Genomic DNA, 13,539 nt, shown 5'->3' on the forward strand with positions numbered 1-13,539 from the left:
CAACACCAGTGCAGTTTGCAATGGCTGCCCAACAAAGGGACACGTACAGGGACCAAATAGCTGAAACAGTGAGTCCAACACTATGTTCTGAGATAACCCGCATCAGGACACTCAGTCACATCCCACAAAACAAATTCTCCAGTAGACTTGTATACTTCTTTAAAAGGGGAAGCCTGCCAATCCAGATTCACTGTCCAGCCAAGATAGCCCCACAGCATCGAGAGTCCTGTGGAACTGAGTGTAAACCCTGTAGGGAGAGGTTTAACTCTCTGTGAAGGTCTTCAAGGGCAAAGGCTCAGAGAATCCACACGGCTCTCTGCAGGACAGGGGAAAGGCTAAAGCCGGTAATGTCTGGTTTTACATGCAGACATTTTTATATAAATAGACCAAAAGATTGCAGCCAAACGTGAGTACAGGGACAGGGTGGAGCAACAGTTTGACAACCCTCGGAGTATGTGGCAGGGACTAAACACGATCACAGACTTTAGAGGGAAAACCAGCACACCGCAGACCACGGCCTCTCTGTGTGAGGATCTAAACGTATTCTACGTTAGATTCGACACAGCGAACACCATGAGACCGGACAGTGTGCGCACCGCGGATGACGTCAGTGCGCACACTGTGTCTGAGGAGGATGTGCGGAAGTGCTTCAGGAAGGTGAACGCACGCAAAGCTACTGGTCCGGACGGGATTCCCGGCCGCGTCCTCAGGTCATGCGCGGCTCAGCTGGCTGGAGTGTTCACGCACATCTTCAACCTTTCCCTCTCTCTGTCTGTAGTCCCAGCCTGCTTCAAAATGGCCACCATCGTCCCTGTACCCAAATCCTCCACCATCTCCTCATTGAACGACTGGCGACCTGTAGCCCTGACCCCCATCGTAAGCAAATGCTTCGAGAAGCTGGTCAGGGACTTCATCTGCTCTGCACTACCCGACTCACTGGACCCTCTACAGTTTGCATACCGCCACAACAGGTCCACTGATGATGCCATAGCCCTGACACTACACACTGCCCTGTCACACCTGGAGAAGAGAGACACGTATGTGAGAATGCTGTTTGTAGATTACAGCTCAGCATTCAATACCATCGTTCCCTCGAAGCTGGACAGGAAACTGCAGGATCTAGGACTGAGCAGCTCCCTCTGCAGCTGGATCCTTAGCTTCCTGTCTGACAGACGCCAGGTGGTCAGACTGGGCAGCATCACCTCATCCCCCATCACACTGAACACTGGTGCTCCACAGGGGTGTGTACTGAGCCCTCTCCTGTACTCACTCTACAGCTACGACTGCACAGCCACTAACAGCTCCAACATCATTGTGAAGTTTGCGGACGACACTACAGTGGTGGGTCTTATCACCAACGGTGATGAGACGGCTTACAGGGAGGAGGTCAGCGCCCTGACCCACTGGTGTCAAGACAACCATCTCACCCTCAACGTCGCAAAGACAAAGGAGTTGATAGTGGACTTCTGGAGGTGCAGAGAAGTACACACCCCCATCACCATCAACGGCGCTGCTGTGGAGAGAGTGAGCAGCTTCCGGTTCCTTGGAGTACATCTGGCTGAGGATCTTACGTGGTCAGTACACACAAACAAAACAGTGAAGAAGGCGCAGCAGCGCCTCTTCTTTCTCAGGAGACTGAAAAGATTCGGCATGAGCCCCCGCATCCTCAGGACCTTCTATCACTGTGCCATTGAGAGCATCCTCACTGGATGCATCACCACCTGGTACGGCAACAGCACCGCCTACAACTGCAAAGCTCTCCAGCGAGTAGTGCGGTGCTCTGAACGGATAATTGGAGGTGAGCTTCCCTCCCTCCAAGACATCTACAGGAAGCGGTGCCTGAGGAAAGCGGGGAGGATCATCAAGGACTCCAGTCACCCCAGCCATAAACTGTTCAGACTGCTTCCATCAGGAAGGAGGTTCTGCAGCATCCGGTCCCGTACCAGCAGACTGAGAGACAGCTTCTTCCATCAGGCCATCAGACTGCTGAACACGTCATAGACACCTCAGCTTCACTACTGGAACTTCAACATTATGCACTCCACACTGTATATAAATGCCACTTGTTTTGCACATATTCAACTCTGTATATTTTATATATTTTATTATTATTATTATTATTTTTTTTTTTTTTTTTTTTTTTTTTTACTATTTAATTTGTAAAAATGTGTATACACACACACACACACACACACACACACACACACACACACACACACACACACACGTAGGAAAATATTTAGTATACACATCCAGAAATGCATACACTATTATATATTGTACATATATTTATTAGTTTCAGGTTGGCCATTCTTGTATTTTGCTCGTTTGTGTTGTTGTGTTTGCACATCTCTGTTGCTTGTGGGGCTCGCACACAAGAATTTCACTCGCATGTGCTGTGCCAGTGTGCCTGCACATGTAATGTGACAATAAAAGTGATTTGATTTGATTTGATTTGAGAGTGTCTATTCTGTCAATTTCAAGTGCTTTGCGTGAAATTTCAACTGGGAACGAAAATAGATCTACTAATGGAAAATGACAAAATAAATATTATTACAACAAATGATTTGAATGTAGAAATAATGGTCATCATTTAACTTTGTTACAGACATAAAGAACTTGGAGTATTTCTAAAAGGAAGCACGCTGGTATGGTGTTTGCATGTCCGGCTTCCTCACCGAGCACGAGAATGGATTTATTTAGTATTGTTGTTAGCACTGTGGCTTCACAGCACGAAAGTCCTACGGTTCAGAGCATACTGAGGTGTTTCTGTATGCAGTCTGCATGTTCTCTCTGCATACTCTGGTTTCCTCCCACAGTCCAAAAACATGCATGAACAGACCACAGGTGTGAATATTCGAGTGTCTCTCCGCGTCAGCCCTGTGACAGATGGGTAACCTGTCCAGTGTTCTCCCTATGACATCTGGATTGTATGTAAACACAGAAAACAGGATGTATCTGCAGGTTTGGGACTGAGCTCACCCGAAGCACAGCGCGCTCTGGGACATGGCGATGCTTCTGTTACATATGCACAACACAGAACATTTACTTTCTTACACAACAGCTCGACAAGTGGAACAAACTCTGTTTGAATCTGTGTGAAAAGAAAAATCATGACAGACGTTGGTGCACAGGAGTGAAAACGGGAGAATAAACAGCCTTACCTTCAGTCGCTTTATGAAACTCTTCACTGAGCGTCGTAGTTATATTGTTCCAGAAGGTGTAGAGGATATCAGGTTGACTATCCTGTTGGTAAAACAAAGGAATACTGATTATCTGACACTCGACCACGTCGCCCTGATTAACCAGCGCCCTACAAAAACCTTTTTTTTCCACGTTACAGGAGCGCTTGTTTCCCCTCCATCACAGTTTTTCATGTGATAACAGTAAACCCACCGCACGCCCATTCTACTCACAGAGAAAATCTCTGTGTGACACTTTCCCACGTTTGACGGGTTAAACTCACACCTGCATCGACACACAGGAACTACAATCAAAACTCGTATGAAACATGAACTTGCAGACACATACACACATCAACACACATACGGTAACCTGATTGTGGAAAGTGCTTTAATTATTTCATGGAACCGGGCATGTTCCTGTGTATTGTTCTCAGTGCTCTATCATGCCTCTGACCTCCCACTTTCCCCACTGTCTGCACATCTGTCTTTGTTGGTTTCTGTATTTCTAATTAACAAAAGTTACTTTGAAGTTGGAATTTAGAGACAAGTTTCAATTCAGTTTTTTTCAAATTGAATTAAGTTTTATTTATAACAACAGTGACCTCAAAATGGATTATATTGTAAGCTATTGTAAGCCCCCACTGCTTTTATGAGCAAGAACTTGATGAAAGTGGGGAGGAAAAACTCCCTTCAGCGTAACCAGAGGAGGGAGGGTCAGCTGGGTATGAGGGGAGCCAGACAGGACAAAAGTCACTCTCTGAAAGATCCAGATCCATAATAACTTAATGCGTTCCAGTATTAGCGTCACAATCCGTCACAAAAATAAGGATTTAATCTGCTTCTCAGTAACGTAGAGCCATTCATGGATAGAGCCTGCTCAGTGCTCAGTGAGGACATGCTCAGCAATCTTGGCAGTACAGACAAGTTTTACAGTTCATGCTTATTTTGCCAAAGCAACACTTTGTTAACTCTGGGTTGGTGGATATGCTCCAAGTTTCCAAGCTGTAAATCCAATGTATGTGAATGTTATTTAGAAAGCACAGTCCTTGTATGAGTGGGTGTGAATATTGTATGTAAAGCCCTTTTAGTGTTCAGGTAGAGTACAAAGAACCGGTCTGTGTTTTATTTACCGTGAAAATTCAGGCTTGACTGTGAGTGGCTGATTGCTGGTGTCTGTTCATCTCCTGCTTACAGTATCCTGAACTTATCATCTGATTTTTACAGCCAGAGTTTTAACACTGTGGTTTGGAAATGAAAACACAGCGGCAAAAGGTTACAGGGCTGGTAAAGAGTACTGGCAAGGACTGGCTCATCTCTGGGAGTGGGTTCATATCTGGCTGTTGCATTCTCTATTGCAGAATCCACTCGTAGTTACAGTAACTTCATATATTACTGACATATGATTATTAATATATTATTATGATTTTAGGTGAATGACACTGACCAAGTGTGGAGAACTAAACAGAGTTTCATCAGCTCAGTTGTTCAGGTCAGCCACATGTTTGTCACACAGAGATTTTCTCTGTAAGTAGAATGGGCGTGTGGTGAGTTTACTATTATCACATGAAAAACTGTGATGGAGGGGAAAACAAGCGCTCCTGTAACGTGGAAGAACAAACAGGTTTTTGCATAATTGTGTGTAACTGTGCATGAAAAAGCCCCAGAAATGTAACAACTACTTCAGAATCAGCGAGGTGTTATTCAGCTACACTCCTGAGTACATGATGCAAAATAACATCTTCCTCATAATAATTTACAGCTGATTCTGTCACATTTACATGTCTGAATTAGTGTTCAGAACTTTGACTGTACCTTCAACATATTTTCATGTAATGCTTTCAGAGCTGCTGACAGCCAGTCCATTCTTACATGTATACTTGTGTCCATAACAGTGAAGCTGATGGTGCTGCTGCACTGCTGAGGAGACTTGCATTTAGACATGTCATTAGGTCCCAAACTCACACCTCCATCTCTGGGTAATTGGTGAGAGCTTTGTTTCCATAGTAACATTCTCCTGCTTTCATTTCTACAACTCGGTTTCTGTGGAGGCAGGCAAACGAACTCGTGCTGCTGGCCGCTGTGTGAGAACGTGTTTGCACCCGTACTGATGTTTGTCACACTTGAATGTTTCAGATGATCAAACAAATGTAAATGTTAGACAAAGATAACACCAATAAACACATAATGCAGCTTCTAAATGAAGGTGATTATTATTAAACCTGCATGGCCCCCCGGTTATAAAATGAATTAACTGTGGTGTGTCACAGTTTGATTTCTTCAGCCACACACAGGCCTGATTACTGCCACACCTGTTCTCAATCAACAGATACCTTAAATAGGACCAGCCTGACCAAAAGTATTTGTACTCTGTTACTTTACACCTCTGGGAAAATGGAGCCATGAATTCTGCCGTCGACCAAAACATCCTGAAGGAAAGTGTCCCAACATCTGATTGTGACCTCAAGCTGAAGCACGCTTGTGTTCTGCAACAATGATCCAAACCACAGCAGTGAGTCGTCCTCTGATTGGCTTAAGAAAAACCAAATGAAGACTGGTCAAATCCTGAGTTGAATCCAACTGAGACGCTGGTGCAGGACCTTAAAAACACGGTTGATGCTCAAAAACCCTCCAATGTGGCTGAATTACAACAATTCTGCAAATATGAGTGGACCCAGATTCCTCCACAGAGCTGTAAAGACTCACTGCCAGTTATTGCAGACGCTGAGGGGGCCCACCAGGGGGCCATCACTTTTACACGTGCAGATTTTTCACCTTAATAATAATCACCTTCATTTAGAAACTGCATTTTGTGTGTTATCTTTGTCTAACATTTACAGTTTGATCTGAAACATTTAAGTGTGACAAACATCAGGACGGGGCCAAACTCTTTCTCTCAACACTGTATAAACAAATCAAATGGGCTTGATCTCAAATTTGAACATTGTCCCGGTTTTTTAAACACCTCTTTGGGACTCGTGCTTCCTTTGCGAGTGGGACACCAGGGGAACAGAATACTGAAAGTAATTATAAAAATATAATTTACTGAGGTCTGCAGCAAGTATTTTATTTCCATTTGGACCAACTGACATGTAAAGTCTCCTGGTTATTCTGCATGTGACTTTTGCTTGAGTATTATTACTGGGTTTCACTAATGAAACACCAGAGTAGCAGTATAGCTCACCCACCTTGATGATCTCATCAATGAAGCACACGTGAGTGACGGGGTCTCTCTTCTTCATCAGGACTTTCTGCAGGTGCTGCACCTGAAACGACACACAACAAAGATGGCCTCGTACTTAATTCATCAGCCACGCTGGCAGCTGTGCTGTTTTATTTAACGCTCGGGCTTCAGTGTGTATATGTATATGTACTTGTCTGGATGCAGCACATATCTGGTCCATCAGTTTCTCCAGGTTGGTCCACAGACCAGCACGGAAAGCAGCTGTGTTGCCTGGTGTTGGTAGCACTGCTCTGCCAGGAGCGCCTAGAGGAACATCAACCACAAATCATTTCCACCAACAAAGCAGCTTCCTAATTAGATTTTCTCCAGGTTTACTCAACATGTGTCGACGATTTCTTACAAATATAGTCTCATAAAGATTGCAGATTTTAACAAATTTAGTGTGAAATACTGCAGTATATACGCTGGGGACTAGTTTCAGTAATGGAATAATACTGACATACAGTTTTTAATAGTCTTGTGGAGTTCAGTGGCACAGAGGACCGAGATAAGTATTTGCTCATTTGCCATCAAACACATGAGCAACATTCTTAAACCACAGAGTTTAGTACAATGTGCCCTTTGCAGTTACAAAAGCTTCGACTCTACCTGCTTTCCATGAGGTTTGGAAGTGTGTCTGTGGTGTTTGTGGGAATTTCTGGCCATCTTAGCAGCACATTGGTGAGGTCAGACTGTAACCCCCCCCCCCACAAACTTGGCACAGCGCAGTGAGACAAGCATCATTCTCCTGGCAGCTGCCAAACCCAGACTGGTCCATATGGAGAAGCGCAACTCGTCACTCCATAGCTTCGCCACACCACTGCTTCCAACACATCGCTTTGGTGATGTAATGCTTGGATCCAAACAGCTTCTGAAGCTCTGTACACACCGAGTTAATCTGAAGGCCCCATGAAGTTTGGAGGTCTATAGCGACTAACTCTGCAGAAAGTTGGGACCTCTGTGCGCGATGCGCCTCAGCATCCGCTGACCCCGCTCTGTGACTGTACACAGCAGAGGTCCTGTCATTCCCAGTCACTTTGTTGGAATACCGCTAACAGCTGACTATGGAATATTTGGTAGTAAGGAAATATCACAATAGGTGGCATCCCATTACAGTACCAATCTGGAATTCACCAAGTGACCCATTCTTTCACAAATGTTGGCAGAAGCAGTCTGCATCACAAACACCTTCATTTAGAAACTGCATTTTGTGTTTACTTGTGTTATCTTTGTCCAATATTCAAATTGATCTGAAACATTTATGTGCGACAAAGGGGGTAAACACTTGTTCACACCACTGTTTTTCAAACCAACTCATGAAATAGATCCAATTATTAAATGTTCTTCTGTTTGATCATTACAAATTAGAACAATGCACTCAGTGGGCAAACCTTTCTGAAGCACAGTCTTCTTCAGGCTTACCTCTGGGGTTAGCTGGCTGTGTCAGGCCTTTGATGTCAAGAGCACTAGTGATGTTGTCCTGTATGGTGGTCTGGTAACCCCCAACCACATGGCTGATGGTTTCTCTGAGATTACCCAGATTATAGAAGACCTGAAGGGCTGTGCCAACCTGGGTTGGGTTCTGATTATCAAAAGAAAGAGGGGGGGGGGGGGGGGGGGGGGGGGTGAAAATGAATGAGGCGTCGATATCAGCATCTGTTTGGTGACCGCTTTAAAAGCGGTCACCAAACAGCTTAATCTCACAGAACGAAGCAGCTGCAGGTCCACTGCTACATTCATTTAGATTTAGCTTAATTCACACAAGAACAAAAAACATTTGATGGAGAGAAAAGTAACATTATTGTTTTTGTCAGTGTCAGTTATCTTCTATAAAAGCCTTTCTGATAGCATTAATAAGGTCGCTAAAAATGTTTGGCTAACTTGACCTGCATTACACTTCTTAGCTTTGTTAGCGTCTTTGTTAGGCATATCTACTGTAACACTTGATAAATCCCCGCCCTGCAAACAAGCACACTCACACACAGACACGCGTTGTGAGTCTGTGACTCAGTGCTCGAGTGTTGAATGAATCGGTATCCCGTCTAATCTCCAAGCACGTGCCATGCTAATTCCCATTATGGACACAGTAATCAAAGAAAACATCAGAAGCACTTAGATACAACGTAGCAAGTTAATATGACTGCTACATAAAGCGGAAACTGTCCTCGGCCTCTACTGTGTGCATTCATGGATGTCGATCGCCTCTGTAGGGCAGCACAATCTCTTCAGGATTATATGAGTGCCACGTCTCTCTCATGAAATGTGCCAGGGGGTAAACTTGCCACAGTCTTGTCGTCACAACAACGTTGCCAGAAAACAACCAGAAATACTACAGAAGTACTGGCTGCTGTTCATTAAGAAACATCCTAGTCATTTTTTAATTTCTTCAAACATGTTCGTCAGAGATGTTGAGGAGTTGGTAAGTCTGAACAAACCTGGCTAGCTGCTCTCCTGTATTTCCAGTCTTTATGGTAAGCTAAGCTAACCTGTCCTGATAGCAATCAGTGTACTTAACACAGACTGACATTATATATCAACTTACTCCTGAAAGGACAAATTGTGACTTCAGTCATGTTGACTGGGGTGTTGGTCGTTACCCACTAGGGACCATTGTTGGGGGGGGGGGGGGGGGGGGGGAGTCGGGCTGTTAGAAGAGCCACAGAGCCAGAACAACAATGGGGTTTTCTTTCTGGCCATGGGACAGTTTCAAGCTCGTTATCCTCTTGAAGCTATTCAAGGCGTTTGCTCAGCCAATCTAGATGAGTGTTGTGGACTTGTAATTATCTTATATTTTATATATTTGTAATTTATATTTTATTGTGATTTTATTTGTACTGCGATTTTACTGGAAAGCACTTTGGTGTACTTCAGTCTTAAAAATGTGCTATATAAATAAATTTTGATTGATTGATTGATTGATTGATTGACTTCTAGAAAGCACTCAGCTACGTCCCTCAGGGATTCCTGTTGGGGGTGTTTCAGAAGGACCAGGTCTCTAAAAACCATTATTATTGGCCAATTGGTCCCTGTAGCAATCAATTCAATTCATTTCACTTCAGTTTTATTTATATAGTGCTAAATTACAACAGTCACCTCAAGGCGTGTTATACTGTAATTTAATGACCCCACAATAATACAGAGAAAACCCCAAGAAACAGACAGCCCCCTATCAGCAAGCACTTGGTGACAGTGGGAAGGAAAAACTTCCTTTTAATAGGAAGAAACCTCCAGAAGAGCCAGACTCAGGGATGGGCGGGCATCTGAGAGTTATACCAGGGAGCCAAGGTTTCTTTCTCAGAGGAGTCACAGTATTCAGAGTCATATGCAGTAAAAGTATTCAGAAGGTAACCGACCTCTTTGAAAGTAGTGCGTCGGCACATGGTACCGAAGAAGATAACAGAGAAGGAATTATGTGTCTTTATTTAGTCACAGTTAGGGACATCTACTGTAATGAAATGTACTCCCAACTGCTGTGTTATCCATTATTATACATTTAAATTAAATATTATTAATGATCAGGGAAAAGAGGGTTTTCAAGGAATACTGTGACATGTTTAGTTTCTATGCTGTATGTCAAACCAAGAACCATCCTGAGAGCTGGGTTAACAATCACAGACAGCATTTCTAGAAGCAGTCAGCAGCTGCAGGGTTTCCCCGTCGGTGACGATTTTATCTTTGTGGTTTTATCAGGCAGTTTTCTCTGGTTTGCAGCCAATGGTGTGAAGTTGCAAAAATGAGAGTTAGCACCTTAGAGTCAGAAAGGGCTGAGTTCCAATTCAGGAATGGGCAGCTGCCCCACAGGAGCAGTGGAGTATCTCTGGGTCCTATGCGCTAGGAAAGGTAGAGTGAAGTCGGACACTGGCAGACAGTCGGTGCAGTGTCGGCAGTGATGCGGATACTGCAGCAGTCAGCGGTGATGAAGAGAGAGCAAGCTAAGCCGATGATTTCTAAGCTAATCTGTGTTCCTATGAAACAGTGAAAGCACCAACGGTGCTACGTTTACATTTAGAAACCTTAACGTTAGAGTCTGACAGGACATCAGACGAACCCTAACAGCGCTCTTCAGTGATGTTCATGAAAACAGAGTTACCCATAATATTAACATTATAGACTTTAGCCACTGTTTGTTTTTTTTAGATAAAGAAGAGCAGTGTGGGTTTTTTTGTTGTTGTGTTTTTTTACGTGGGTCAGTGGAGCTCCCACTCACCAGATGGGCTACAGGGTATCTGCTAGCAAAAATCAGAGGACTGAGGTGAATCTCCCACACAGCCCAGCCAGCACGTCCAAGCTTACATAACATTCACAACAAGCAACTGTGTAAGAAGCTGTCACTGTGTGTCCATACAGTACATACAGTATGTGTGATGTGTGCGTTTTTCATATGTGTACACACACACACACACACAGCAGTGGTCAGGATAAAAATACTTCTCCTGTGGGTGGAATACACCAGGGGGACAGAGGTGTGTGTGTGTGTGTGTGTGTGTGTGTGTGTGTGTGTGTGTGTTTTTCTATTTCTGGAGGAACGGCTTATTGTCTCGATGCAGACATAGACGTTCACAGGAACCTTACAGTCACAGTCTCCTACTAATCTCCACTCCGTCAGCAGCTGCAGACACTCCTCAGCATCTCTTTGGGTTCACACACCTAAACATGAAATAGCTCTAATGTTGTTATTTCTTCATCACCATAAATGAACTCTTCTTTCGTAGATGTTTCATTATCAAATATTGCAAAAAAAATGTATAACCTCTCCCATAACTGCTGTTTTTAAAGGATCACAAACGTACGATGCTATTTTGTGTTTAACATTTTCACTGCTGCTTGGTGAGAAGTATGTCACACTCTAACATGCACGCTACTCACAACAGCAGCATCTAAAAGCCGTCACATGGAAACACGGTACAGCTCTCACTGTGACTGCCAGCGACCTCCAGAAACCATTTGCCAACTGGTTTCAGAATAGCCACAACCAATTAGTGGTTGCCAGGTGAAGACCGACTGGTCTCTCAGCCTGATAAGTCACTGACATTCTCCCTTAGGAGACTTAAATCTCAGGCAGCACACCAGGTCTCAGACAGCGCAGTACAGGTAGAAAACAAAAGAACGGAAATTTTCTACCTGGATTTCCATTCCTTGCTCCAGCAACCGCTTGGCCTGGTTCTCCACCTCGAGCCTGGCTCTGCTGATCAACAGCAAGTCGTTCTCGATCACCTCGATGCCACTCAGATCCACACCCTGCGACAGATAGTCTGGAGAAAGCACACAGGAGAATATTGAACGTGGATCTGTCAAAAGTTATTAAAGAGCAAAGCCTGAACTTTACCATCAACATGAGTCAGAATCTGCAATTTAAAACAGACACAAAGTATCTGACTGTTGATCCCGCACAGTCCCATACGGAGCACACAAGCATACAAACAATCTTTCCATTTAGAAACGGTCTCTATTTATTTTTTTGAATGCAATGTTGGACTTGCTGGGATAGGCTCCTCCCCCCTGTGACAGATGGATGTTTCCAGTACACGGCTATGTTTTGATAGATCGAGAGGACAGAAAAATAAAAGGACATCAGCTGTTGAATATGAGAAGAGAGGCGGAAAGAGTGACCGGGACTGATAACAACCCATTTCAGAGATGCTATTTGTCTAGAGAGAGAGAGAGAGAGAGAGACAGTGTTTACAGGCAGGTGGCAGGATGAGGCACAGAGGACGAGGGAGTTGGACAGGAGCCACCTTCGAGTCAAACCGATCTGTTTGAAGCCTCAGACCCAGTGCGATGGTTTCCGTGATGAAACAGATGAGCTCCATGTCTCTTTGCCTCCTTCTAGGTTTGTGTTTAACAATGAAACTGGGTCTTTTCTGACTCGTGTCTAAATATGCACAGATAATGCAGGCCATGATGTGCTAGACCCAAAAGGAAAAATTTGACTTTTGTACACACGTGGTGAATTCATTCAGCGTATGAAATAGAGAACAAAGAGATAACAGTAAGAGCTACTCTATCACACCACGCATGGCAGGCCCAACTACACCCAATGAGCCTTCACTGCGGTTACTTCCGCATATTTGAGTGGTTTTACACCAGATGCCGTCCCTGATGCAATCCCATTATGATTCCCATCTCCACCCAGAAAAGAACCTGGGATCTTTGGCTTGTTAGGTGGATGTGTCAACCACTACAGTAGCCACTCTAATGGGACAGTGTTACACTTGCTTAGATGACCTTTGCAGAAAACAAGAGTCATGTGGATCTTCAGTAACGCACAAATGGCCTGGGATCTGTGGGATTTTTTTAAAGCACACAACTATTTGCATTGTTTACACACAGGACCAAGTGATGCATGGAGTAGACCAGTGATACTGAATGGAATAAGACCTAGAGGAACCACAGAGGAGACAACAGGGCTGCAGAGCTGGAGCTGCTGCAGTTCAAAGGGAACATAAGAACACGGTCACCCAGAGGCAGAACAATGAGAGCAGTATTACGCGCTTCATGGAAACGTAGCGTTTCCCAGACCACATTGCAGCAGTACCTGGCTTCTGTTTGGCCACACAGAGCTCCTCTGACTCGTTATCATTCCCAAAAAATTCATTAATACCTCCCTGTCAAAGCTGCCAAATCCTTAAATGACATTAAATATAGTTTGATTTTGCTCTGGACCCACGCGTCAGCCACAGAGACTATTTGGTTAGATGTGCAAGTGTGTCAGGAGAGACCACTGAAATATGCCTCTCGCTTTACAGTGTTTCTCATACACACCAGAAATGGCACTGGGTGAATGTCAAACATCACGCTGTTATGACCAAGTGTCATATACTGGACGCTCGGTAATCACAGCAGCTTGGAAACACACCTCAAACTTCTCAGTTTCAAAGGGGCTTTAATTTCATGAGATGCTTCACCTCCCATCTGAGAAGGTGATGATGAAACGTCTTCAGGAACCTTAAAGAAGTCCAGACCCTTTTCTTTCCAAGCTCCTTAGACCACGATGACCTTCTGACTGAGAACGTACGGTTACAGTGTAACCTCGGTTCTCTTAGTGAGAGACTCTCTCTCCACACCATTACATATGTAACGGTGTGGAGAGAGAGTCTTGATATGCTAGAGAACCTTTAAATTTCAAGCTGAAAT

The 13,539-nt window shown here is 44.2% G+C and overlaps 1 protein-coding gene across 1 annotated transcript in view; it reads right to left on the bottom strand.

The window, feature by feature from the left end:
• The window catches only part of cog5 (component of oligomeric golgi complex 5), a 72,128-nt gene that overhangs the window by 17,855 nt on the left and 40,734 nt on the right, over positions 1–13,539 (bottom strand). Inside the window, exons 7-11 of the mRNA XM_085436298.1 lie at positions 11,527–11,657; positions 7,828–7,987; positions 6,557–6,669; positions 6,371–6,448; positions 3,165–3,246 (exon numbers count right to left, since the gene is read on the bottom strand). Of these exons, the coding sequence (XP_085292424.1) occupies positions 3,165–3,246; positions 6,371–6,448; positions 6,557–6,669; positions 7,828–7,987; positions 11,527–11,657 (564 nt within the window). The remainder of the gene's footprint in view (positions 1–3,164; positions 3,247–6,370; positions 6,449–6,556; positions 6,670–7,827; positions 7,988–11,526; positions 11,658–13,539) is intronic.

This window comes from Copadichromis virginalis, linkage group LG17 (assembly GCF_057382275.1).
Source record: "Copadichromis virginalis isolate Kocher_CV1m ecotype Utaka linkage group LG17, C_Virginalis_male_GT1.1, whole genome shotgun sequence".
NCBI lineage: Eukaryota > Metazoa > Chordata > Actinopteri > Cichliformes > Cichlidae > Copadichromis > Copadichromis virginalis.